Below are 27,475 nucleotides of genomic sequence, written 5' to 3'. Positions count from 1 at the left end.
GAAGGTGCTCCTGACGCCGGGCGGAGGGGACAAGCTGCAGCCTCCGCTCCCTCCCCTGCCCGCTGACTCAGGCGGAGGCTGCGCGAGGGTCAGCTCAGGTCAGGCTGCCGCAGCGGGGGTGAGTCGGGCTCTTCCCGCCCTCCCCCCCGCACTCGGTCGCCCCTACAGGACAGTTGCACCGCAGAAACGAGGAGGACAGCGTGGGACAGATGGTGGCTGTGGGGAGGGGAGAGAGAGAGAGAGAGGCGAGCAGAGATGAGGACGGGGATGTCACGTGCTCACACCCCCCTGCAAATCCCGGCATACAATACTTTAGAGCAGGGGTCTCCAACCTTTGGGGTCCCCAACCTCTGGGAGTTGGCCAAGGTTGGAGACCCCTGCTTCAGAGAAGGGAGCCCGCGCCTCCTCCCCTCCTCCTTGGAAGGAAAGGAGAGGCATCTGTAAAGGGATGGGTTCCGGGCTCGGAAGTGGCACGAGTAGAGCCTCTCGGGGGCCCCCTCAACCGTTGCCTTCCACCGCGGCCAGGAAAGGCGGGTTAGCCTTTACCTGCCAGGACATCGCGAGCGAAACGCCCAAAGAGCCCGAAGGCCCGAAGAACCACGCGGCCCGCTTGCTGCTTTCGCCAGCGGTTCCGAGCGGGGTCTGCAAAAGGGCCTCTCCTTTCCTTCCCCCCGCCCCCCCGCCGGAGAGCAAAGAGGGAGGAGGCGGGATTCTCCAACGCAGCTTTCCACATCGCCCCCGCTCCCCGAAGCATTCCCCATGGTGCACAGCCAGGCTCTCTCTACCTGCCCCGGAGCCTCCTGGAGCGACTTCCGCTCCTTCCTTTCGGGGTCCCCCATGCGTCTGCCCCGTTCCGGGGAGGGCCCGGGGGAAGTCACCCTCTCCCTCTCCCCCCAGATTAGTTCGCCGATCAAGGTGAGACCCTGCAGCGGGGGGGGCGGTTGGAGGAAGAAAAGCAGGTGGCTCCGGCTGCCCAAGCCGGGCGGGAGGAACCACTGGTCCGAGGACCCCTCCCCTCCGCGGCTGCCTTCCGAAGGGCCCGGCGTGCTCCTGCCCATCGGCTCCAGGCGCCTCCGCTTCTCTAGCGCAGGGCAGGGTCTCCAACCTTGGCCCCTTGAAGACTGGTGGACTTCAACTCCCAGAATTCCTCAGCCAGCCAAGCTTGGAGGGTTGAAGTCCACCAGTCTTCAAGGGCCAAGGTTGGAGACCCTTCCTCTAGCGAGGTGCCGGCTGCGGGGCCGAGACCACCCCGGCGCACGTGTGGCGGAGTCCTCCCTCCCGCCCAGGCTTGCAGGGAAGGAGCGGGAGGACGGAGGGGGGCGATTTCGGGCGGGGGTCGCCAGCAGGAGACCCTCCTGCGGTTCTCAAGGCGGTTGTGGGGTGGGGGTTCGGTGGGCTACGCTACTGGAGGGGAGAAGCGGCGTAGGGAAAATACCTCCCCCCCGGGCAGCTCCGAGCGGATGGGCTCGGCTGCCCCGGCGAGGACCGGAGGGCTCGGTGGCCGGAGAACTCTCGCTGCCTCCGCTGCCCCCCTCCCGCCCCTCCCGCCGCGTAGAAGCGGCCTTTTCCCACGGCCGAAGCGGGCGGCGCTGCTTCAAGGTCACTGCCGCGGGGCCGCCATTCCCCGACGGGCCGCTAGGTGGAGCAGCGCGGCAAGTCCCTCGGCTTTCGGCCACTGCGGCTGACCCGGGGAGCGGAGTCCGTTTCCCAGCGGCGGCCTGAATGCCGGAGGAGCCGCTGCCTTCGGTCTCCCGGCTCCGATGCGGCCCCGATGCTCTTCCGCAGCTGAGTCAGCGCCGCAGTGGGGACTCGTCGCAGCAAGCAGGGCCCCGGTCGTGGGGGCGCCCCAAAGGGAGCCACCCGGGCGACCAGGCGAGCGCACAACTTGGGTGAAAAACCACTTTGTTTTTTAAACAGGCCGGTGTAAACCTGGTCCCGCTGGCCTGGAGGGCTGGCCCGAGGGACGCGGGGTCCTGAAATCACTGCCCTACACACAGCATCAAGTGCTTGTTTTAAACACTGCAGATGAAACCTTCGAAGCCACAATAAAATTGCAACAAAACCCAACCAAAGGAACGGAAAGACTTTCTTGGGGAGTCCAAGGAAAGCAAAGGCAGGTGTGTGTGTGTGTGTGTGTGTGCACGTGCGGGCATTCCCCCCTGGACAGTCCTTTTCTCCAACGGGTTCCTTCAGCCATACTGGCTGGGAATCATAGGCCTTTGAGTCCCAACATCTGGCAGGCAGGCAGGTCAGTGGAGGGGAGCCATGGGGAGTCTGAGCATGGCGTGGGTGGGGTGGGGGGTGCGGCTGGACGGCAGAAGGGAAGCCAATCTCAGGGTGGTCCCAATTCATCTGCCTCTTTCTTCTCCTACCAGCTTCAGAAACACTTTTTGCCAAGTTGCAGATCTTCAAAGCAAAAGCTTTTGTCACTTGGCTAAGGCTCCGCCCTCACCTGGCCGCCCCCCAGGATGCACTGCAGGTCCCTGAGGCTCCTTTAGGAGGCCTGGGGACCCTTGTGGGGTGGCACAATGGATGGGCAAGGGCTGGCCAAGAGCACCCAAATGCCAGGGGATGCTCCATTCCGCTGAATGCCAGCGCTTCCCAGAAAGGCTTTGGGATGGCTTCTCCCTCCCTCTGTGTGTGTGTGTGTGTGTGTGAGAGAGAGAGAGAGAGAGAGAGAGAGAGAGAGAGAGGGAACCTCCTCACCTCCTTCCTGGCAGCCTGCCCATAGCTGCATCACGCAACACCCCAAAACAGGCCCCCTCCAATGCTGATCACTGCATTTACACAAAGGTCTGGTTTAGCTGGGGTTAAACTTGGTTTTGTGGCTTAGTGTCATCTGTCACACTAGCTTTTTGGTATAATGTGCGAATCCAGAACATGGATTCAGTCCAACTTCAAGTTGGACCATGTCAATTATACTTAATAAATTAAATTAGTAGACCAGCAAAATACTGTGGACATAATATATTTAGATTTCAGCAAGGCATTCGACAAAGTAGACTACAACCTACTTCTTAGTAAGCTAGAAAAATGTGGAATAGACAGCACCACCACTAGATGGACTCGCAACTGGCTGGCAAACCGTACTCAGCGAGTAGTCCTTAATGGGTCTAAGTCTGCATGGAGGGAAGTAAGCAGTGGGGTGCCACAAGGTTCCGTCTTAGGCCCAGGACTCTTCCATATCTTCATTAACGACTTAGATGAGGGAATAGAAGGGGAACTTACCAAATTTGCAGATGATACTAAGCTGGCAGGAATAGCTAACACCCAAGAAGATAGGCTCAAGATCCAGAGGGATCTCGACAGACTAGAACACTGGGCCGTATCTAACAAAATGAAATTCAATGTAGAGAAAAGTAAAGTCCTACACTTAGGCAAGAAAAACCCAAAGGACCCATATAGACTGGGTGGAACCAGGCTCAATAGCAGGAACTGGGAGGGGGATCTCGGAGTCTTAGTGGACAACCAGCTAAATAGGAGCCAGCCGTGTGTGGTGGCAGCCAAAAAAGCTAATGCAATCCTAAGTTGTATTAACAGAGGGATACAATCAAGATCAAGGGAGGTACTAATACCACTCTATAAAGCCTTAGTAAGACCACACCTAGAGTCCTGCATCCAGTTTTAGTCACCACACTATAAAAATATATAAAGATGTTGAGACTCCAGAAAGAGTGCAGAAAAGAGCAACCAGGATGATTACGGGACTGGAGGCTAAAACCTATGATGAATGGTTGCAGGAACTGGGCTTGGCTAGTCTAGTGAAGAGAAGGACCAGGGGAGACAAGATAGTGGTCTTCCAATATTTGAGGGGCTGCCACGGGGAGGAGGAGGGGGTCAAGCTATTTTCTAAAGTGCCTGTAGGCCAGACAAGGAATAATGGTTGGAAAATGAAGAAGGAGAGATTCAACCTGGAAACAAGGAGAAATTTTCTGACCATGAAGAACCATCAACCAATGGAACAGAAGTTGCCTTCAGAAATTGTGGGACGTTTCATCCCAGGAGGCTTTCAAGAAGAGATTGGACTCTCATTTGTCAGAAATGGTGTAGGGTTTCCTGCTTGGGTGGGGTGGGGGGAGGTTGGACTAGATGACTACAAGGTCCCTTCCAATTCTGATTATCTGTTAAATCTGTTAAATATTATAATAGGAGTAGGGTAGGGTAGGGTGGAATAGGATAGAATAGACCAATCTGGAACTGCTGCAGTTCACAAAATTGTCTGCTATAACACCTTGCCCATCAGCGACTTAACACACGGGCAAACTCAAGATACAAACTCATAGATACAAACTCAAATAAACCGCTCCAAACTCCATTGCATAAAAATACGACTTCAGCCACAGAGTGGTCAACACGTGGAATGCCCTCCCCGGCTCCGTGGTTCCTGCCTCAACCCCTCACAGCTTCCACCTCAAACTGTCTACCGTGGACCTCACCCCCTTCCTAAGGGGTCCTTAAAGGGGCCGTGCATAAGTGCACCAGCGTGCCTACCGTTCCTTGTCTTACTGTCCCCGTTTAATCTGTATTTCCTTCCTTTGTCCGTGTTTATGTTCATACTTACACTTGTTATCTTGTACATGTTTGACAAACAAACAAACAAATAAAGAAGGCAGAATAGAGTAGAGTAGGAGTAAGAATAGAAGAGAATATAGAAGAGAAGAGAAGAGGAGAAGGGAAGGGAAGAAGGACACAGTGGATGCTGAGGAAATCTACGGCCTTCCTTTGGCGTCCTGCCACTGAGCTGGTGCAGAAGTTTTTCCACCATAACAGAACAGCGGTTATCCTGAAGGTGAATCTGGACAGCCCAGAATCGTGATTGGTCCCTTTTTTAAAAAAATTTTTTTATCTCAGACACTTTCCGTGGCTTGCAAATGTCTCCATAAACGCAGCAGAGAGAAGCTGAGAGAGAGAGAGAGGGAGATTTTTTGGGAAAGTACAGCCCGGCACGTCAACTAGGGGCCTCTTTCCAAGGCTTTTCCGACCCATCCATCACCCGCAGAGGCTATTTTCGACCTCCTTATCGGGGCCTCCATCTGTCCCAGGCTCCTCTGGCGTCTTTAGCTCCCACCGGGCAAGGCCATGACGTTCCCAAAGCTCAAGGGTGGCACAGGCTGCATCCCCGCCTACCCTCGCCAGCCTGGCTGCCCCAGAGAGCATCCAAACTGTCCACGCTCCACCACCCCCGCTGTAAGCAGGCCTCCCGTTGGGCCATCAATGGCTAGCATGGAGTTGGCCCTGGGCCCAAAGCCCTGCAGCCTGGCCATAAATGCCCCTGCAAGGTAGGCCTGCTGGCAGAGGCCTCCCTCCCACCCTGGGCAGTCGGTCGTTAAGGCTGGTGAAGAGGACGCAGTGGGCCTCCAAGGGCTGGAGGGGTTTGTAATCAAGGCTCCAGCCTTATGGTCAAAGCCCTTTTCATGTTCGGACTGTCCCTCAAACAGAGACAGGCGTTATTGGATGGCCGTGGCTGCCATGTTGAAGTATTTGAGCCTCCCCCACAGGGATGGGATTCAAATTTTTAACAACCGGTTCTGTGGGCGTGGCTTAGGTGGTGGGCGTGGCTTGGTGGTCATGTTATTGGCTGGGCGTGGCCAACTCAATATCACCCACATCGAGGCACGCATCTCCTCACCTGGCCTCTCGTGACTGTGGGGATCCTGCAACAGTCGTAAGTGTGAAAAACGGTCATAAGTCACTTTTTTCAATGGTCACTCCACACAAGCAAAGTATCAGCAAAAGAGGGGGAAAAAACCTCCAGAGACGTTCCTGAGACAGGAAGTGTAGTCCTGCCAAGACTGTAATAAGGGTTAGTGGAGAGGCAGTTTCTGTAAGCAACACCAGAATGTTTCCTTCCTGCCTTCCTTACAGGATTAGCCCTGCAATTTCTTCTAACAACCAGTTCTCCAAACTGCTTAGGATGTTAACAACCGGTTCTAGCGAATAGGTGCGAACTGGTAGAATCCCACCCCTGCTTCCCCACAGATATCCCAGGCAATTCAGGAACAGGTGAAGTCCAGGCTAATGAAGAGAAGGACCTGGGGGGACGGACACATGATAGCAGCCTTCCAATATCTGAGGAGCTGCCCCAAAGAAGGGGGGGCCAACCTATTCTTCATCACCCAAAGGCAGGAGAAGAAGCAACGGATGGAAACTCATCAAGGGGAGAAGCAACCAGGAACGAAGGAGGAATTTCCTGACAATCAGAACAATCCCCCAGCGGAGCAGAAGTTGCAGATGCTCCATCCCCGGAGGCCTTTAAGAAGAGGCGGGGCAGCCCCTTCTCTGGAATGGTATGCAGGGTCTCTTGCTTGAGCCGGGGGCTGGACTAGATGACCTCCCAGGCTACCTCCCAGCCCTGTGATTCGGTTAATGCCCTGCTTCTTTCAAGCTTGGTCAAGGCTTCGGCCGCCCATCCTTAGGGACCAGGCTCCGGCCTCTGCCCAGCCTCTGTCCCTGCTGCTCCTGGGTGAGGGGCTGTGAGAGACCCCTGGCTGGGGCGGCCTCTGCTGCCCACCCTACCAGGGCCCTGCTCTGCCTGGGCATGGGGCTCTTCCCTCCCGTCTGCCCTTCCGAGGTGCCCGCCGAGGCCCGTAAGGGTTCGGTCCTGCCTGCCCTGGAGGGGGCCGGGGTCAAGCCCAGAAGGAACGAGGAAGAGGAAGGCGGTTCAATCTCACCAACACATACAGGAAACCCGCCACTTACCACCACAACGGAGCCCCAAATTTCTGTTGCTAAGGGAGACATTTGTGAAGTGATTTTCCCCCCCCCTTCATTGTACAACCTTTCTTGCCTCCGCCGTTAAAGGGAACCACTGCAGTGGATAAGTCAGTCACACTCAACACTTATCGATGGCCGTAAGTGTGGAAAAATCGGTCCTAAGACCCTTTTCTGGCACTGTTGCCACTTCGAGTGGTCCTTAAACGAATCGTCATAAGTCGAGGACTGCTTGTAAATAAAAGGGCTGCCTCCCTCCTCTCCGGTCCATTTCTGGCATCCGCCCAGGGCTCAATTTCTGCTCTCAATTTGGGTGAGTGGGACGGGGTGTGTGTGTGTGTGTGTCTCTTCTGGGGCAGGGGATCCTCCCTGAAGCTGGCTGACCCTCCCTCCCTCTCAGACCCCCCAAGAAAGAAAGAAAAAAGCAAGTGATCCACCTTGGGGAGGGGGCAGCTAGGCGGAAGCAGGGAGGGCTACCCCCTCCCCCCCTCCCGGGATCTCATGGCCTTAAACTTTTCATAGGAAGCCCCCCCACTCCAGGCCCGTCTTCAAAGGGACCCACCGCTTCCGCTGTTCCAAGAACCCCCTCTCCTCCCCCCACCCCTCCCCAGATGCCCAGCCTTGCCCCTCCTGGCCTTGGTGGTATTTTTAGCGAGGAGGAGTTCAAAGGCAACAGGGATCCAGAGCGCATCCTTTGCAGCTCTGCAGGCCAGACCTGGGCGCTGTGGGGGTCTCTGGAAACGCCCCCCCCACTCTTGCTGCTACACTTGTGGCCGGAGGGTGCAGCCCCCTGAACCGGGGGGGCAAGCATCGGCCCAGGGTAACCCCCCCCCCTTGCCAAATTTGTGGTGGTCCTTTTCCTGCCTTCTCCTTAAAGGTCCTTCTGAGGATCACTCAGGCAGTCTTTCAAACGACCTTTCTCGACCGTGGCCCCTGGAAGGGAGGTGGGCTTCAACTCCCAGGATCCCCCTGCCAGAATTCTGGGAGTCGAAGTTGCCTTCAAGGTTGCCAAGGTTCAGGGACGTTGGTTTAAAATAGCCCCCTCCCTCCCTCACCTTTGGGCCACCAGGTGTCTGGTTCCATGGACCAGCGGTCGCCCACCTTGGCCACTTGGAGACTTGTGGACTTCAACTTCCAGAGTTCCTCAGCCAGCCTTGCTAGCTGAGGAATTCTGGGAGTTGAAGTCCACAAGTCTTCAAGGAGTCAAGGTGGGCGACCCCCTGGCGTGGACCAGTCTTTTCCCGTGGACCGGAGGGGGGCCCCTTGGTTTCATGGGCTGCCTGCATCCCACGGAATGGGTTTCACTTATTTCCACGGCCCAGTTTCTGGCAGGCAAACGGTCCAGTGCAGGTCCACGGACTGGGGGCTGGGGAGGGACGCCTGCTTTAAAACACCTGACCTCCAAATAGATGCTGGGGTTCCAGCCAATCCTTGTGAAATTGTGTGTGTGTGTGTGTGTGTGTGTGTGTGTGTGTCCTGGCCCTTTGGTGTGGCTTGAGATCCGTTGATGCTGCAGAGAAACCCAGGGGGGGTGATCTCCCAAGAAGAATATTTATAGCTCCGAGTTGACATGAGGGGTCCTGGGTGCTCTCTGAGCTGCGCTGTTTTCTTACAGACGCTTCATGACCCAACTAGGTAACGTCATCAGTTAGAAAGGGTGTGTGTGTGTGGAGAGGAAGAGGAGGAGGAGGAGGGCTGTGGGGTCCTTAATGCTTCCTGAGCTTGGACGTTTCCTTGCAGACGTTTCCCAGCCCAACTAAGGAATATCATCAGGACTAGAAGGGTGGAGAGTTTTCAGAGAGGGGGAGGAGAGGGAAGGGAAGAAGAGGGGGAGGAAGACGAGGAGGAGGAGGGAGAAGAAAGTGGAGGCCTTGGGATCCTCGGTGTTTTCTAAACTTGGTTGTTTGCTTGCAGACGTTTCACGACCCAACTAGGTAATATTGTCAGTGCCAGAAGGGAGTGGGGTTTGCAGAGTGCAGGAGGGGGAGGAAGGCAAGAACTGTGGGCTCTTTGGTGCTCTCTGAGGAACCTGGTTGTTTTCTTGCAGACGTTTCATGACCCAACTAGGTAACGTCATCACCGCCAGCGGATGGTGTTACCTAGCACCGATGATGAGCACCAAGGACACCCCCTCCCTGTTTCTACTTTCTCTGTTTTAGGTCCTGGCCCAATTCAGGCGAAAGGAATTCTTTCTTCCTCCAGGTCCTTGATAACCATCCCTCCTCCCCAATTCTTCAAAATCTGAAAGAAAGGAACGGAGGTTTGGCTGCGCGTCCCTTGAAGGGAAGTTCACCTCACTGATGTAGTAATTCGCCCATAAAACAAGGAGATTCCTTCTGGATCCCGAGCAGAGGATCAGAGGGAGGGCAGAGAGCAGCAGGGAAGCCTATGGCGTGCGGTAGATCCGGAGCTCTTTTCCTTTTGAATCAATGTGAGGGGTGAAAGAATGTTAGCGTTGATCCTGGCTGCGCTACTCAGAACCGGCGGTTCTTCTGCTGATCTTCTGCGGTTCTTTTGTGGTTCTTCTGCGGTTCTTCTGGCTCTTATTATTTACTCCCCTTCAACGTGTCTGTGGAGACGTGCGGAAGGGGACCCGTCGAAGGAAACATGTTCTCCTTCCACACATTTCCTTGGCCCCAGAGCCCCCACCCTCTTCCTGCCTTTGGAGGGTGGGGGGCAGGGGAGATGAAGCAGCAGCAGCAGCAGCAGCAGGGAAAGTGTCTGGTCAGACCCCGCCTGGCTCCCCCCCCCACCCGCCCGGCTGGCCCAGCTGTCCTTGGGCGGGGAGGGGGTGGGGTGGGTGGGTGGGTGGGAGGTCCACTGGCATAAAAGAGCCCCGGCCGGCTGCCTTTCCGGAAGAGTCCCGAGAGCCCGTAGGGACCCTGACCAAGAGCCAGAGATGGGGGCAGGCAGCCGGCTGAGCCCCTGCTCCGCTCACCCCGGCCTTTCCCGGGCCCTCTGCCTGGCCCCCCCGGCTGTGGTGGCTAAGCTGAGCCCCCCCAAGGTGCAGCCCTTTGAGGCCATCCCGCGCAACGGGCACAATGCCTGGCTCAACCTCTTCCAGTTCTGGAGGACCAACGCTTTCCAGAACTTCCACCGCGTCATGGACAGGAACTTCCAGCACCTGGGACCCATCTACAGGTGAGTCTCTCCTCACCCACCCCCTATAGGTGGGTGGGTCAGGTGGATCCCCACTCCGGGCTTTAAGGGGTGGGTGGGATTGGCTGGGTCACCTGGAAGGAAGAGCCTCATCTTCACCTGAAGAGCTCAGCCAACCCAGGGTCAGTGGACATGTGTGATTGTGTCAGAGAGAGAGAGAGAGAGAAAGAGAAAGAAAGAAAGAAAGAAGAAAGAAAGAAAGAAAGAAAGAAAGAAGAAAGAAAGAAAGAAAGAAAGAAAGAAAGAAAGAAAGAAAGAAAGAAAGAAAGAAAGAAAGAAAGAAGAAAGAGAGGGAGAGGGAGAGGGAGAGAAAGAGAAAGGAAAGAAAGAAAGAGGGAGAGAGAAAGGAAGAGAGAAGGAGAAAGAAAAGGAAAGAAAGAAAGAGACAGAGGGAGAAAGGAAGAGAGAAGGAGAAAGAAAGGGAGAGAACGAAAGAAAGAGGGAGAGAGAGAAAGGAAAGAGAGAGAAAGAGAGAGAGAAGGAGAAAGAGAAAGGGAGAGAGAAAGAGGGAGAGAAGAGAGAGGGAGAGGGAGGGAGAAAGGAAAGAAAGAAAAGATGGAGAGAGAGAGAGAAAGAAGAGAGAGGGGGAGAGAGAGGGAGAAAGAAAAAGGAGAGAGAAAGAAAGAGGGAGAGAGAGAAAGGAAAGAAAGAGAGAGAGAAAAGAAAGAGGGAGGAAGGGAGAGAGAGTCAGTCCTTGGTGCTCTCTGAGGTTGGGATTTTTCTTCCTCTTGCAGACGTTTCATGACCCAGCTAGGTAACATCATCAGCGTTAGAAAATGCAAATCCCCCTCCTCCCTTCTAACGCTGATGATGTTACCTAGCTGGGTCATGAAACGTCTGCAAAGAAAACTTCCCTCATTTCAACCCTGAGCTACAAAGATTTCCCTTTACTAGAGAGAAAGTCAGACCCCAGACTCGCCTTCTTCGCTGTCAGGATGGTTCCAAATCCCCTCAGTTCAGCAGACCCTCCCCAAGTGTGGTCCAACCATCAGCCAGCCTGCCTGAAATATTTGGTCCTGGTTCATGGCAGGGGTCTCCAGTCTGGGTCATTTCAAGACTTGTGGACTTCAACTCCCAGAATTCCTCCGCCAGCCAAATTCTGGGAGTTGAAGTTCACAAGTCTTCAAATGACCCAGATTGGAGACCCCTCATTCCGGAGGGTTGAGGAGGATGGGTGGGAAGTCCCCCACTCCCCATTAGACTTACTGACCGTTGCAGTTGTCCTGGAGGGGGAGGAGTCAGGCTTGTGCAGGGGGTTGGACTAGAAGACCTCCCAGGTCCCTTTCCAACTCAGTCATTCCGTTATACCATCCTCTTTGGCAACCTTCCTGCAAGGCCAAGTCAAATGGGAGGAAGCCAGATTTGCTTCACAGATGCGTGACGGACTTATCAATGCTTAAGAACCATGACGAGAGAGGTCGCAAAACAGGAGATAAACCCACAGAACAAATGTTTCGCTTAGTGATGGAAATTGTGGTCGCAAGTCAAGGACTGCCTGTTGGGCGTGGTAGCAGGAGGCGGGGAGAATCCCTCCCTAGGTGGGAGGTGGGGGAGAGGGATAATCCTTCAGGAGGGAGGCAGTGAAGATTAGATTAGGTTAGATAACAGAGTTGGAAGGGACCCTGTAGGTCATCTAGTTCAACCCGGTTTCCTCAGATGTACAGTCCTTACGACTGTAATTGGGCCCATCCTTTCTGTTGTTAAGTGAGACATGTGTTAAGTGACTTTTGCCGCATTCTACAATCTCCCTTGCCGCGGCTGTTCAATGAATCACTGCTGTCATTAAGTGAGTCACATGGTTGTTAAGTGAATCTGGCCTCCCCATGGGCTTGGCTAGTTGGAAGGTCGCAAAAGGGGGATCACGCAACCCCCAGGAAAGAGCAATGGTCGTAAATACGAGTCCAAGCATCTGACTATGGGGAAGCTGCAATGGTCGTAAGTGTGAAAAATGAAGTCCCTTTCCCCCCAGTACCCTTGTAGCTTAGAAGGGTCGCTAAACGAACTGCTGTAAGTCGAGGACTGCCTGTAGAAAAACAGAGAGCACAGTGGTGGTATTCAGCTGGTTTGCACTGGTTCAGACGAACCGGTAGCAAGGATTTGGGGTGGGTCACTGAACCAGTAGTAAGTTCTGGCTGGCCACGCCCCTGACCCAGTCACCTGGTCGCTGCTGGCTCGCTTGCCCCGCCCACCTGACACTCGCCCCTTAAGGCGGGGGTCTCCAACCTTGGCAACTTTAAGACTTGGGGACTTCAACTCCCAGAGTTCCTCAGCCAGCTTTGTCCCCAAGTCTTAAAGTTGCCAAGGTTGGAGACCCCTGACTTAGATGACCCTTCTGGTCTCTTCCAACTCTATCATTCCTGGCTGGCTGAGGAACTCTGGGAGTTGAAGTCCCCAAGTCTTAAAGTTGCCAAGGTTGGAGACCCCCGCCTTAAGGTATTTCTTTCTTTTTCCCCCCTCCCGACAACCAGCTCTTTATACGATCCGCTGTGCTGCGATTCCCCTTCCTGAGCCCTCTGAGGCCCAGAAGGGCCAAAAAACGGGGGGAGAGCTGTAAACTCCCCAAAAAAAGCCACTTCCACCCAGTCACATGGCCACGCCCACCAAGCCACGCCCAAAGGGGACCCCCCACTGCCGGAGAGGCTTCTCGAGCGAGAATGGAAATTCCCTGAAGAGCCACGAAGGAGGAGAATCTTTGTAGCTGGGGGTTAAAATGCATCGATCAGTCCGTGCAAAGCAACTGGTTCCCGGGCCATAGAAATTCTTCCCCCCCCCAAAAAAAAGTTTTTTATTTTTATCTTTTACAAACGTCTCTTTTAGCGAACAGTGAGATTCCAGGTGTTTCCACTTCCATACAAACCATCATGACGGATCTATCTTACCTATTCAATTTCTTCCACGCCATAGAAATTCTATACTTCACCAGCATCTCCTGATTTGGGTCCGGGCTGGGTAGGACGAGCAAGGGAGGACGTTGCTTTTGAATGCCTTGCAAGCATTCTGAGGGACTTGCTGAGAGGGCAGAAAATAAAAATAAAACACACACAACACACACACATTCTGTGACTAGGTCAAGAAGAATAAACCGAGAGGCCCTGCCTGGTTCTCAAAGAGGCCTCCGGAAAAAGCCGTTTGATGGAAGACACAAAGGGCTCTGCTAGCAGGAGGGAGGGAGAAAGGTTTTAACACTTGGGACTGGGGTTTTCTCCACCTTGCCCCCGAAGACTTTGACACCCCCCCAGAATTCCCCAACCAGCAAGTGCAGAGAAAGAGCCGCAGAGACCATTAGGGGATTGGAGGCTATGAACATAGGAAACGGTGGCAGGAATTGGGCATGTCCAGTTGAATGCAATGAAGGACCAGGGGAGACAGGAGAGCAGCCTTCCAGTATTTGAGGGGCTGCCCTGTAGGGGACGGGGTCAAGCTATTCTCCCAAGCAAAAGAAAGAAAGAGAGAGAGAGAGAGAGGAGAGGGAGGGAGGGAGAGAAAGAGAGAAAGAGAGAGAGAGAAAGAAAGAAAGAAAGAAAGAAAGAAAGAAAGAAAGAAAGAAAGAAAGAAAGAAAGAAAGAAAGAAAGAAAGAAAGAAAGAAAGAAAGAAAGAAAGAAAGAAAAGAAAGAAAGAAAGAAAGAAAGAAAGATATCTGAGCAAACAATGGATGGACAGAAGACATGTCTAGTTTAAGGAAAAGAAGGACCAGGGGAGACAGGAGAGCAGCCTTCCAATATTTGAGGGGCTGCCCCGTAGGGGAGGAGGGGGTCAAGCTATTCTCCAAAGCAAAAGAAAGAAAGAAAGAGAGAGAGAGAGAGAGAGAGGGAGGGAGGGAGGGAGGGAGAGAGAGAGAGAGAGAGAGAGAAAGAAAGAAAGAAAGAAAGAAAGAAAGAAAGAAAGAAAGAAAGAAAGAAAGAAAGAAAGAAAGAAAGAAAGAAAGAAAGAAAGAAAGAAAGAAAGAAAGAAAGAAAGAAAGAAAGAAAGAAAGAAAGAAAGAAAGAAAGAAAGAAAGAAAGAAAGAAAGAAAGATATTTGAGCAAACCATGGATGGACAGAAGACATGTCCAGTTTAAGGAAAAGAAGGACCAGGGGAGACAGGAGAGCAGCCTTCCAATATTTGAGGGGCTGCCCGTAGGGGAGGAGGGGGTCAAGCTATTCTCCAAAGCAAAGAAAGAAAGAGAGAGAGAGAGAGAGAGGGAGGGAGGGAGGGAGGGGAGAGAAGAGAGAGAGAGAGAGAAAGAGAAAGAAAGAAAGAAAGAAAGAAAGAAAGAAAGAAAGAAAGAAAGAAAGAAAGAAAGAAAGAAAGAAAGAAAGAAAGAAGAAAGAAAGAAAGAAAGAAGGAAAGAAAGAAGAAAGAAAGAAGGAAAGAAGGAAAGAAAGAAGGAAAGATATTTGAGCAAACAATGGATGGACAGAAGACATGTCCAGTTTAATGCAATGAAGGACCAGGGGAGACAGGAGAGCAGCCTTCCAGTATTTGAGGGGCTGCCCCGTAGGGGACGGGGGTCAAGCTCTCCTCCAAAGCCCCTGAGGGCAGGAGAAGAAGCAACAGGTGGGACCTCATCAAGGAGAGAAGCAGCAACCTGGAACTCCGGAGGAATTTCCTGAGAGGGAGAACAATGATCTGGTGGAACTGCTTGCCACCAGAAGTGGTGGGTGCTATGACGGTGGAGGCTTTGAAGAAAAGACTGGACCACCGATTGGAATGGTAGAGAGTGTCCTGCAGGGGGTTGGACTACGTGACCTCCAAGGTCTCTTCCAACTCAGTTGTTCCGTATTCCAGCGTTTCCTTCCTCTGCAGTCTGGCCTTGGGGCCGAGTTGGGTAAGCCAGAGAGGCTGGTTCTTCCAGCCCTTTGGGCCTCCAGCTCTTCCTCTAGCTGGGTCAAACCGCTCAGCTGGCTGGCTGGAGGTGGTCCCACACACCACGGCTGGCGCGTGGAGAGGCGTTACCTCCCCCCCCCTGGGCATGGATGGGGACGGTGACGGTCCCCACAGGGCCATGAGCCTCGGCATGGCCCCACAGACAAGGGCTGCTCCGCTTTGGGGTTGCTGGAGCCACTTCAGACAGTAGGAGCGGGTGGAGGGGGTGGGGTCTTCCAGGGTTGGGTCTGGCAAATCCCAGCCTCCGTTGCTGGAAGAGGGGTGACCCCGGGACGTGCACCGGTGAGACCCCAGCTGGCATCCCCACCTCAGGCTTGGGGGAGCTGTGGAGCCCTCCGCCTTCTGCCCTCTGGCCCTCTGAATGAACAGAATCCAGCAAGATGAAGTTGTCCAAGTGGACCAGGGAATTGGGGTTCTTTCTCTGGATAACAGAGTTGGAAGAGACCCTGGAGGTCTTCTAGTCCAACCGGAGATCCTATAAAAGACCTCCAGTGATGGGGCACCCACAACTTCTGGAAACAAATTGGCCCACTGGTTAACGGTTCTCCGTAGGAAGTTTCTCCTTCATTCCAAGTTGCTTCTCTCCTTGATGAGTTTCCATCCGTTGCTTCTGCCTTGAGGTGCTTTGGAGAAGAGCTTGACTCCCTCTTCTTTGGGGGCAGCCCCTGAGAGGTTGGAAGATGTCACCCCTGGTCCTTCTTTCCCCACCCTTGCTCTGGAAGACCCTCAGCCCCCTTAGCATCTGGTCCCTTAGCTTTGCACAAGGCACTCAAGAGAGCACTGATGCAGTAGGGTGTGTGTGTGTGTGTGTGTGTGTGTGTGTGTGTGTGTGTGTGTGTGGTTAAGTGGTTTGTTGTAGTCTATACTATAACAGAGACCAGAAATCAATTCCCCAGGAAGGCTAAAACTACTTATATTGAGTTTGTCTGCAACAGCCGAATCTTGCCAGCCTGCTCTTTCTTTCCTTCTTTCCTTCCTTCCTTTTTTCTTCCTTCCTTCCTTTCTTCTTTCTTCCCTCCCTCTTTCTCTCTCTTACTTTCTTTCCTCCCGTCCTCCTTTCTTCCTTTCCTCTCTCCTTCCCTTCCCTTTTCTTTCTTTCTTCCTCCCTTTCTTCCTCCTACTTTCTTTCCTCCCCTCTCCTTTTTTCTCCCTTTTCTCTTCCTCCCTCCCTCCCTTCACTTTTCTTTCTTTTTTCTTCATCCCTCCCTCCCTCTCTTCTTCTCTTTCTCTCTCTCTCTCTTTCTTTCTTTCTTTCTTTCTGTCTTTCTTTCTCTCTCTCTTACTTTCTTTCCTCCCATCCTCCTTTCTCCCTTTTCTCTCTACCTCCCTTCACCTTTCTTTCGTTCTCTTTCTTTTTCCTCCCCTCCTCTCTCTCTTACTTTCTTTCCTCCCCTCCTCCTTTCTCCCTTTTTCTCTCCCTCCCTTTACCTTTCTTTCTTTCCTCCCCTTCCCTCCTCTCTTCCTTTCTCCCTTTCCTCTCTCCCTGCACTTTCCTTCCTTCCTTCCTTCCTTCCTTTCTATTTCTTTATTTTTCTTTTTTCTCTTTCTCTTTCTCTTCCTTCCTTCCTTCCTCTTCCCTTCCTTCTTCCTCTCCCTCTTTCTCCCAACCCCCTCTCCCTTCTCCCCTCCTTTCAGGTTCTTTGCTCCGATCCCAGAAGTGCAGAGCCAGGTGGCCACGTCTTCCACTGACCTGATTCTGTTGCTTTGGCAGGGAGAAAGTGGGCAGCCACGACAGCGTCAACGTGTTCCTACCCCAAGATGCCGCCCAGCTCTTCCAGACGGAGGGGATTTTCCCACGCCGGATGGGCATAGATTCCTGGCTCGCCCACCGTGCCTTGAGGAACCACAAGTGCGGCGTCTTCCTATTGTAAGTCGGGGCCTTCAGAGGATGTCGCTGCAGTGCACCCCCTTCTCCCAAACGGAGGCCTCTCCGACCCTCTCCGGCCACCCGGGGCCGCAGCTGGGCCGGCCAGAACCCCTGGCAGTTGGCACAGAGCAGGTCAGGAAGGCTTTTGCACAGGAAAGGAAGGTGCCACCGCCTGCTTGGAAGACCCGGGCAGTCCTGCTCCAGCTGTTTCCAAGAAACGGCCCCAAATGAGCTGATGTCTTGTGGAACATCTGGGCAGATTGGAGGGGAAGCCTCCAAGAGCTCAACCTCCTTTGTGGGGGTCTCTCTGGAACTGGGGCCTCCTCCAGCCTTGGCCACTTTAAGACTTGTGGACTTCAACTCCCAGAATTCCTCAGCCAGCTTTGCTTCGAAGTCCACAAGTCTTAAAGTGGCCAAGGCTGGAGACCCCTGCTCTATAGAGTCTAGATGGCCTCTTAGACCCCCTCTTTCAAACCGGCAGTCTGGCAGCCTCGAAGCCTCCAAGTAAAACGTGCACAAGTCCTCTCTGTCCAAAATGGGGACTTTGCTGTCTTCCCAAGAGAGGCTCGGGTCTTCTGTGTGCAGGCGGAAGTGCTGAACCGAGTCGCGGTGGGTTTGTTCTCCTACTTCTCGGAGTGAGGATGACATGGATGGAGGGAGGGTTCACGGAAGGAGGGGCTTGAGTGGAAAGGGGGAAGGGCCTGGATGGGGTGGGGGGCTGCTAGGCAGAGCCAAGGGGGCGAGGGCGGGGGTCTTTCCCTGAGGAAAGCTGGGAGCTGCAGCCCACCCTCCCTGGCCAGGCCAGGTCTCACAGGTGTGTGTGTGTGTGTGTGTGTGGGTGACCTTATTTTGCAGGAACGGGGAAGAGTGGCGCTCTGACCGGCTCATCCTCAACAAGGAAGTCATCAGCCCTGCTGGCACCCGGAAGTTCCTGCCCTTCCTCAACACGGTGGCTGAGGATTTCGTGGCCTTCATGTACCGGCAGATCAGGAAGAACACCCGAGGCTCGCTGACCATTGACCTTTACCACGATCTCTTCCGCTTCACGCTGGAAGGTAAACAGGCCGGCCTTTCCAAGGGCCCCCCCCCCCGCCCCAGCGCCATCTCTCTCTCCCCTCTGCACACTCCCCAGCAGGGGTGGGATTCAAATTTCTTAGCAACCGGTTCTGTGGGTGTGGCCTAATTTCTGGGTGTGGCTTAGTGGTCATGTGTCTGGCTGGGCGCGGCTTGTATGTAAATATTGTAAATATTTATGTAAATATTGAATTTTTTATTAAAAAGAGAGCAACTTTTACCCAAAAGCAGGCAAAGCAGGCAGGCAGATTGAGTTGCTCCCAGAATCACAGATTCACTCAGAGATCTACCTTTCTGCCATCTGCTGCCTGAGTCTGCACTGAAAAATAGAAGCTAGGAAGGTTCAGCTCTGCTTTTAGATTAGCTAGAAAGCAAGAAATCCAATGATTTCCTGCTTTCTAGGTAATCTAAATCTCCCTGCACAACAGAACAGCTGATGGTTGGGGGAAAAAAAAAGGAGAAATAGGAACTTACCCAAAATTAGGCAAAGGCACAAGGCAAGCAAGTTGGATGGCGTGCATGCCAGGTAAGGAGTGGGTGGGAGGGGCGGGGAGGGCCCAGCCAGTGGGGCAATTTGCTGGTTCTCCAAACTGCACAGAATCATAACAACCGGTTCTATAGAACTGGCCCGACCTGGTAGAATCCCATCCCTGCTCCCCACTCCACCCCCACCTTCCAGTCAGCATTCCAACAAAACTCCCCATCCTCATTCAGCCCCAAGTAAGAGTTTGTTAAAGAAAAAGCCATGTTGGCACACCTGGGGAAACCTGCCTGTGAGACTTCCGGGTTTTCCCTTCCCTGAGAGAAATCCCAAAATCCCCCCCCTGCACCCACCAGTCCACCCGATGGCCCAATCAAACGTCGCCCCAACTGAAGACATTCCTGTTCATAGTTTCGCAGCATAAATTGCACCAGAAAAGTCAACACAGAGGGCTGAGGCTTCATTTAACTTCTTTATAAACACATAAAGTACATTTTTACAATACCAGTGGTAGATTTCTTCAACATGGAGCAAAGTCAAAGAGAAGCAGACATGTTACGAGCAACTCAACTTCAGCAGGCAAGCAAGACACACAGCAGAGGAGAGAAGCAGTTTCATTTTCAACAGACAGACTCGGAGCTCAACGTAGCTTCAGAGCCGCAGAGCTTAATGAAGAGCCACGCCTAGGCTACTTCTAGTTTCAGTTTCCAAACAGCCCTCATTGGCGGACATAGTTGCTATACCCATTCATCGGCTGACCTTGTTCCCATCCTCTATTCCAGTTCATGAATAGACTCTGACAATTCCTCCAGACAGTCCTCTCCAGGTGCAGGGACACATGTCCTTGACCTTTGAGAAAGAATGTTGTTGAGTCTGATCTTTTCTCTCTCTATGAAATCCCCCCTCCCAAATTCCCAGGCACTAAACGGGGCAGCCTTGAAGCTTCCAAGTAAAATATGGCTTCCAAGGCTGACACTCTGTACATTTGGGGAGGGGGCATCTCTTTTGTCTAGTACAGGGGTCTCCAACCTTGGGAACTTTAAGCCTGGCGGACTTCAACTCCCAGAATCTGGGAGTTGAAGTCCGCCAGGCTTAAAGTTCCCAAGGTTGAGACCCTGGTCTAGTAGGTCTTCTTCCTCTCAATGCCTGGATGGCCCCCTTCCTCAGGCAGGCTATGCGTTGCTTGGAAGGGGACAGGAAAAGGACCCCCGGCCCCTCCAGCAGGGGAAGGGTCCACAACTGGAAAGAGAAGCAGGCAGTCACAAGTGGTACTAAGACCATTCTGTAAAGCCTTAGTAAGGCCACACCTAGAGTACCGAGTCCAGTTTTGGTCACCACACTATAAAAAAGAGGTTGAGACTCCAGAAAGAGTGCAGAGAAGGGCAACCAGGATGATGAGGGGACTGGAGGCTGAAACCTACGACGGATAATTGCAGGAACTGGGCATAGCTAGTCTAGGAAAGAGAAGGACCAGGGGAGACAGGAGAGCAGCCTTCCAGTATTTGAGGAGGGGCTGCCACATAGAGGAGGAGGGGGTCAAGCTGTTTTCTAAAGCCTCTCTGGGGCAGCCCCTCAAATATTGGAAGGCAGCTCTCCTGTCTCCCCTGGTCCTTCTCTTCCCTAGACTAGCCAGGCCCGGTTCTTGCAACCGTTCATCGTAGGTTTTAGCCTCCAGTTGCTCTCTCTCTTTCTTTCTCTCCTTTCTTTCCTTCCTTCCTTCCTTCCTTCCTTCCTTCCTTCCTTCCTTCCTTCCTTCCTTCCTTCCTTCCTTCCTTCCTTTTTCTTTCTCTCCTCTCTCCCTCTTTCTCTTCCTTTCGGTTCTCTTTCTCTCTTTTTCTCTTTCTCTCCCTCTTTTCTCTCTCTCCTTCCTTCTTTTCTTTTTCTTTCCTTTTCTTTCTCTCCCCCTCCCTTCAAATATTAGAAGACTGTTCTCCTGTCTCCCCTGGTCCTTCTCTTCCCTAGACTAGCCAGGCCCAGTTCCTGCAACCGTCCATCGTATGTTTCAGCCTCCAGTCCCCTCATCATCCTGGTTGCTCTTCTCTGCACTTTTTCTAGAGTCTCAACCTCTTTTTTTATAGTGTGGTGACCAAAACTGGATGGAGGATTCTAGGTGTGGCCTTACTAAGGCTTTATAGAGTGGTATTAGTACCTCCCTTGATCTGGATTGTATCCCTCTGTTAACGCAATTTAGGATTGCATTAGCTTTTTTGGCAGCTGCTGCACACGGCTGGCTCCTATTTAGCTGGTTGTCCACTAAGACTCCAAGATCCTCCTCACAGTTCCTGCTATTGAGCCTGGTTTCACCCAGTCCATAGGTGTCCTTTGGGTTTTCCTTGCCTGAGTGTAGGACTTTCCTTGTCTCTGCATTGATTGCCCTTCTTTCCCTGGCTGGGACCTGCTGCTTGACCTCCTCCTCCCCCCCCCCTTGTGACCCTCCGCCCAACAGCCAGCAGCTACGCCTTGTATGGGGAGCGCCTGGGTCTTCTGGAGGAGAGCCCCAAGCCCGAGTCCCAGGAGTTCATCAGTGCGGTGGAGACCATGCTGCAGACCACGCTGCCTCTGCTCTTCCTCCCGCCGGGCGTGATGCGTTGGGTGAACAACAGGCTGTGGCAGCAGCACCTGAAGGCCTGGGATACCATCTTCAGCCACGGTCAGCCTTGGGGGAGGCCGGGGAGGGATTCGCAGGTCACTTCCAACAGGAGGACGGCTGCCAAACGGGTTGGGGGTGTGTGAGAGAGGCGGGCAAGCGAGCTAAATGGGGCAGGGGTCTAGGGCTGGGTTGGTTCAAGTTCATCCTTAGAGAACTTCAGGGATGGCCTCTGCCTTCCAGCACCCAGGCCATTCGGAGCTTCGTCTGGCTCCCCGGGGACCTCATTGCCTCCTGCCTGGTTGGAGGTGATGGGAGGAGTACAAGGGCTCAAAAGGAAGGAAGCGGCTTCAGCAGGACTGGAACTCTCGCCATCCTGCCAGTCCTGAAGCTTCTTCCCAGGAGAAGGGTGGCTTTGACAAAGGGGAGGGTTTGTAGCTCAGGATTGAACTGGGAGTGAGCTGGGTGGTTTTCTTGCAGACGTTGCATGACCCAACTTAGTAGCGTCATTAGTGCTGGCAGGGAGTGGGGTTTTCAGGGGAGGAGGAGGAGAAGGAGGAGGAAAGGAAGGAAGGAAGGAAGGAAGGAAGGAAGGAAGGAAGGAAGGAAGGAAGGAAGGAAGGAAGGAAGGAAGGGAGAGAGACTGTGGAGTCCCTGGTGCTCTCTGAGCTGGGTGGTTTTCTTGCAGTTGTTTCATGACCCAACTAGGGAACATCATCAGTGCTGGAAAGGAGTGGGTTTTTAGGAATGGTAGTGGTGCTAATAGAAGGAAGGTGAGGAGAAGGACTGTAGGGTTCTTGGTGCTCCCTGAGTTTGGTGTCTTTCTTGCAGACATTTCATGACCCGACTAGGTAGTGTCATCAGTGCTGGTACGGGGCCCCCTCGCCCTCCTCCCTGTAAGCTGCTTTGGGGCCCAGCTTCTGCTCTGCACGGCACCCCCTTTCCATCCAGGTTCCCTGGGTGTCCTGGGTGGTGGATGGTGGGCACCACATCGGGCAGGGCCTGGGTCTCGGGGGCTTCTCACCGTGGTTCCCCTGCTGGGATGTGGTCTCTTCCAGCTGACAAATGCATCCAGAACATCTACCAGGAGTTCTGCCTGGGGAAACCCCGCAAGTATTCGGGCATCATGGCGGAGTTGCTGGTCCAGGCTGAGCTGCCCCTCGACTCCATCAAGGCCAACGTCACCGAGTTAACGGCCGGCGGGGTGGACACGGTGAGTGCGCCTCTGGACCGGGCCAGTTATCCCTAAGGACGCGTAAGTAGGTCAGGTGCACCAGGCAGCACACCAGTGGTGGGACTGAAATAATTTTACTCCCTGTTCTGTGGGCGTGGCTGGGTGGGCGTGGCAGGGGAAGGATACCATAAAATCTCCAGTCAGAGGTGGTATTTGCCGGTTCTCCGAACTACTCAAGATTTCCGCTACCGGTTCTCCAGAACGGGTCAGAACCTGCTGAATGCCACCTCTGCAGCACAGTAGAAATTTCAGCTACAAGTAATTGGTTCACGTGATTTATGAGGTGTAGAAAAGGGGGTGTGGGTAGGTTGGATTTTGTGTGAAGTTTTGGGTGTGTCTTCAGTGCTGAAATTCTACAGTTGATGCCAGTTTCTGTATTAATGAAGAACCTTAAGATGATGCCTGTCTCGGAGTTAATGATTAATTCAGACCAATTCTGGAGTCCTGACACCCAATTTGGTTCGATTTCATCCAGACAGAGAGAGGCAGGTCCATGCCAGTTGCCAGCTGAGGGGGATAACATTGGCTTAAAAGTTGAAAGGCAGGTCACTGTAGGCCAGTGTGGGGTTGGGTTGTTCCTGCATGAGATTCTGAACAATTTCCCCCTCTCCCCTCTCCTGCCTCATCCTTCCATCCATCCCTCCATCCATCCTCTTCCCTGCCCTGCCCTCCTCATCCCTCCATCCATCCATCCATCCATCCTCTTCCCTGCCCTGCCCTCCTCATCCCTCCATCTCTCCATCCCTCCATCCTCTTCCCTGCCCTGCCCTGCCCTCCCCATCCATCATCCATCCATCCATCCATCCATCCATCCATCCATCCATCCATCCTCTTCCCTGCCCTGCCCTCCTCATCCATCCATCTATCCATCCATCCATCCATCCATCCATCCATCCATCCATCCATCCATCCATCCATCCATCCTCTTCCCTGCCCTGCCCTCCTCATCCATCCATCCATCCATCCATCCATCCTCTTCCCTGCCCTGCCCTGCCCTCTCCATCCATCCATCCATCCATCCATCCATGCATCCTCTTCCCTGCCCTGCCCTCCTCATCCACCTCCCGCTCTCCCCCGCAGACGGCCATGCCCCTCCTCTTCACCCTCTTCGAGCTGGCCCGCAACCCCCAGGTGCAGACGGCCATCCGGGAGGAGATCCGGGGAGCGCAGGCGCAGGGATCCCGGGAGCTCTCCAAGGTGCTGAACGCCATGCCGCTGCTCAAGGGGGCCCTGAAGGAAACGCTGAGGTAAGGGCGGGGCAGTGGGCGGGGCCTGGGCTGGCTGGGTTCTGAATGCCTCCGGGGAGCAGCTCGGGTTCGGGCCGTGGCCTAGGGAACAGGAGGCGCTGAGATCTAGTCCCGCTTTAGGCACAAAAGCCCACTGGGTGGATTTGAGCCGATCGCCAGGTGATGGTGTGAGTTCTAGTCCTGCCTCTAGGCATTAAAGCCCACTGGGTGACTTTGCTCTCTTTCAGCCCAACCCACTTCACAGGGTTGCTGTGGGGAAAATAAGGGGAGGAAAGAATCTATATCAAAGTGAAATGCCCCTCACGCATCGTAAGAAAATCTGCAGAACCGTAAAGCCTACAAACTTTGAAATTTGGCCCGTATTTTCCTCTTGGCTTCTAGGGGCTCACTAAGAAAGGATTTTTCCAAATGACCCTCAGAGCATTTAGAGTATTTCCTATATTATTATTATTATTATTATTATTATTAGTATTAGTATTAGTATTATTAGTATTATTAGTATTATTAGTATTATTAGTATTATTAGTATTATTAACATGCTCTGATGCTAAGGAGTTCTACTCCCCCTCCCCACCTGAAAAGAAATCTCTTCCAAATGCAAAACACAAGCCGAGGAGCGGAGGTTCAGTTTCAGTTTTACTTTCACAGTTTAGTACAGAACAGTTGAGCTAAGTCACGCCCAGGCTCCTTGCTGTCTCCTTCTTGCTCACACCGCAAATACCGTTTCCGTTTCCAAACAGCCCTCCACTCTCACACACTGACAGAACACTAGCCAGAGGAATACCGATGGATGCTGGTAGGCAGAGGCACAATCCCCCCGCCCTCCTTATTTTCCTCCCCCAAAACTAAGCCCAATCACATAGTTTGATAGCCAAGCACGGGTATCCAGCTAGTATTGTATACTTCCACCACCTTGAATTATTTGCAGTGTAAAGTAATAGAAACCTAATAGGAACAATTGACAGAGAGAAACGATCATACCCTCCAAATATAAAGCACTTTTTGATGCTTTCAGCCTTGGCTCCTGGCAACTCTGTGGACAATTTCCTTGACAACATTTATTTCAGAAGCGGGTTGCTAGTCCCCTTTTCCTGGGGCTGGGTGGGTGGGGGGTGGGTGGGTGAGAGAGGGGAGGGGACCGGCCCAAGGGAACCCAGCTGTCTCCATGCCTGAGGCAGAGCTAGAATTCACGGTCTCCTGGTCTCTGGCTTTGCTGCTTTTAACCACAACCTCCACCATCAGAGCTTTGAAATGGTCAGGAGAAGAGAAGCCGCCCCCGGGAGAGCCGAGGGGACATAACGGCCGTCCTTCCCTCCTCCTTCTCTTCCAGGCTCTACCCTGTGGGCATCACCATCCAGCGCTACCCTCTACGCGATGTGGTGCTCCAGAATTATTGCGTGCCAGCTGGTGTAAGTACTCGGGGGGCCAAAGGGTTGGCCTGTCCCCCACCCAAGCACCCCCCTCCCAGGTGAGGGCTGACCCAGGCCTCCCTCGACCGTTACCGGGTTCCTGCCATTCGGGAGGGCAACAGGAGGCCAGGATCTACCTGCCAAAGGTCCGGGCGCAAACTCCACTGCAAACCAATTCTAGGGAGCAGGAGGTCCCCATCTCAACCCCCAATGGCCTCCCCTCCCCCAACTTCTGGCTCTCCACGGCCTTTTCGTGGATGAGGCTTTGGAGAGGCTGGCTTGTCCTTAACAGATAATCAAGAGTTGGAAGGGACCTTGGAGGTCATCTAGTTGAACCCCCGCCAAGCGGAGACCCTACACCATTTCTGACAGAGGGCAGTCCAGTCTCTCCTTGAGGGCTGAAGCTCCCACAACTTCTCAATTATTGAATAATAACAGAGCTGGAAGGGACCTTGGAGGTCATCTAGTCGAACCCCCGCGCCCAGCGGAGACCCTACACCATTTCTGACAGAGGGCAGTCCAGTCTCTCCTTGAGGGCTGAAGCTCCCACAACTTCTCAATTATTGAATAATAACAGAGCTGGAAGGGACCTTGAAGGTCATCTAGTCGAACCCCCCGCCCAAGCGGGAGACCCTACACCATTTCTGACAGAGGGCAGTCCAGTCTCTCCTTGAGGGCTGAAGCTCCCACAACTTCTCAATTATTGAATAATAACAGAGCTGGAAGGGACCTTGAAGGTCATCTAGTCGAACCCCCGCCCAAGCGGGAGACCCTACACCATTTCTGGCAGAGGGCAGTCCAGTCTCTCCTTGAGGGCTGAAGCTCCCACAACTTCTCAATTATTGAATAATAACAGAGTTGGAAGGGACCTTGGAGGTCATCTAGTCGAACCCCCTGCCCAAGCGGGAGACCCTACACCATTTCTGACAGAGGGCAGTCCAATCTCTTCTTGAAAGCCTCCAGGGATGAAGCTCCCACAACTTCTGAGGGCAACTTCTGTTCCAGGGGTTGATTGTTCTCCCTGTCAGAAAGTTTCTCTTTGTTTCCAGGTTGAATCTCTCCTTGTTCAGTTTCCATCCATTATTCCTTGTTTGGCCTTTCAGTTGCCTTGGAGAATAGCTTGACCTCTTCTCTTCCTCTTCTCTGGGGCAGCCCCTCAAAGATTGGAAGGCAGCTATCGTGTCTCCCCTGGTCCTTCTCTTCCCTAGACTAGCCAGGCCCAGGTCCTGCAACTGTTCTTATAGAGTGGTACTACTACCTCATGTGATCTTGATTCAATCATTCTGTTAATGCAATTTAGGATTGCGTTGGCTGAGTTCGAAGCCCATTCATCTTAAATCAGGGGTCTCCAACCTGGCTGGCTGGGGAATTGGGGCTTAAAGGGGCCAAGGTTGGAGACCCCTGTTCTAAAGATCAAAAATCACCGGGCGGGGAGGGGGCTTTTGGAGCAGTGGCGTTTGGGGTGCCACATGAAACTCCCCCCAGGAGCTGCGTGGCAGGAGGGCCACCGGCTGCCCCCCTCACGAGCCCCTCCTTTCCTGCCCCCCCCCCCCAGACGCTGTGCCAGGTGGGGCTCTACTCCATGGGCCGGAGCCCGGCGGTGTTCACGGAGCCCGAGCAATACAGGCCCTCCCGCTGGCTGGGCAAGGAGGACCAGAGCTTCAAGGCGTTGGCTTTCGGCTTCGGCTCCCGCCAGTGCATCGGGCGCCGGCTGGCGGAGGCCGAGATGGCGCTCTTCCTCATGCACGTGAGTCCTGCTGGGCGGAGGGGGAGGCGGCCCAGGCAGACAGCTGCCCCCCTAGGGGGGGTCCTCGAGTTACAGCTGTTCCTTTAGTGTGTCCTGGGACCGCTTTTCCCACTTACGACCTCGTCTCCACGGTCACACGGGATCAAAATTCGGCCGCTCATCCACGGATTCATATTTATGACAGTCACCAGGCGATCCCCTTCGGGGACCTTCTGATGAGCAAAGTCCACGGGGAAGCCGGATTCGCTTAACGACCGGGTTACTAACTTCGCCACTGCGCCGATCAAACATGGCAAAAAAAGGTCGTAAAAATGGGGCTAAACGCGCTTCCATTGTCTCGCTTGGCAACGGAAACGTTGGGCGACTGTGGTCGTAAGTCGAGGACTCCCTGCAGAAGGGGGCCTAGAAGAGACGGCCAGCGAGCCGGCCGGGGATTATGGGATGTAGAGGCCACGATGGAATGCAAAGGGCTTGCCCGGGGGGGAGGGTCTCTGCCCCCCTCACGGCCATGGTGGTGGGGCTCTTCCAGATCTTGAAGAACTTCAAGATTGACACCGTCTCCAAGGAGGACATCCGGACCGTCTACAGCTTCATCCTGAAGCCGGAGAAACCGCCTCGGCTCACCTTCCGCCCCATTGACTAGGAGGGGCCTCCTGCCCACCAGCTCTGCAGGCGGTGAGCGGGGAGAAGGGGCAGCCCAACGCTCAAAGGCCAGCGGGCCTCCCCGTTTGCACAGCTTCCTCCTGACTGCAAACTCCACCCTCCTGCCGAGCGCTGATGAGGTTACCTGGTCAGGTCATGAAACGTCTGCAAGAAAACCGCCAAGCTCAGGGAGCACCAAGGACCCCACAGACTTCCTCCTTCTCTTCCTCCTCCCCTCTGCAAACACCCTCCCTTCTAGTACTGATGATGTTCCCTAGCTGGGTCTTGAAACGTCTGCAAGAAAGCCACCAAGCTCAGAGAGCACCAAGGACCCCACAGTCGTCGTCCTCCTCCTCCCCCTCCTCCCCCCTCCTCCTTTTTCCTTCCAACACTGATGAGGTTACCTGGTCAGGTCATGAAACGTCTGCAAGAAAGCCGCCAAGCTCAGG

The 27,475-nt window shown here is 53.8% G+C and overlaps 1 protein-coding gene across 1 annotated transcript in view; it reads left to right on the top strand.

Moving 5' to 3' along the window:
• Window positions 1-9,610: 9,610 nt before the first annotated feature.
• LOC113431655 (cytochrome P450 11B, mitochondrial-like) overlaps window positions 9,611-27,475 on the top strand; it is an 18,013-nt gene continuing 148 nt past the window's right edge. The window contains exons 1-9 of the mRNA XM_087960094.1: window positions 9,611-9,852; window positions 16,450-16,605; window positions 17,461-17,660; window positions 20,607-20,810; window positions 21,806-21,960; window positions 23,062-23,228; window positions 24,559-24,637; window positions 26,193-26,384; window positions 26,914-27,475. The exon at window positions 26,914-27,475 is cut by the window's right edge and continues 148 nt beyond it. Coding sequence (XP_087816220.1) covers window positions 9,611-9,852; window positions 16,450-16,605; window positions 17,461-17,660; window positions 20,607-20,810; window positions 21,806-21,960; window positions 23,062-23,228; window positions 24,559-24,637; window positions 26,193-26,384; window positions 26,914-27,027 — 1,509 coding nt within the window. The 3' untranslated portion in view covers window positions 27,028-27,475. The remainder of the gene's footprint in view (window positions 9,853-16,449; window positions 16,606-17,460; window positions 17,661-20,606; window positions 20,811-21,805; window positions 21,961-23,061; window positions 23,229-24,558; window positions 24,638-26,192; window positions 26,385-26,913) is intronic.

Source organism: Notechis scutatus, chromosome 3 (genome assembly GCF_049901735.1).
Source record: "Notechis scutatus isolate UNSWTSFEM ecotype Mainland chromosome 3, rNotScu1.2, whole genome shotgun sequence".
NCBI lineage: Eukaryota > Metazoa > Chordata > Lepidosauria > Squamata > Elapidae > Notechis > Notechis scutatus.
Note: the sequence above shows the minus strand (reverse complement) of the source record. Positions and strands in the feature narration are given on the sequence as shown.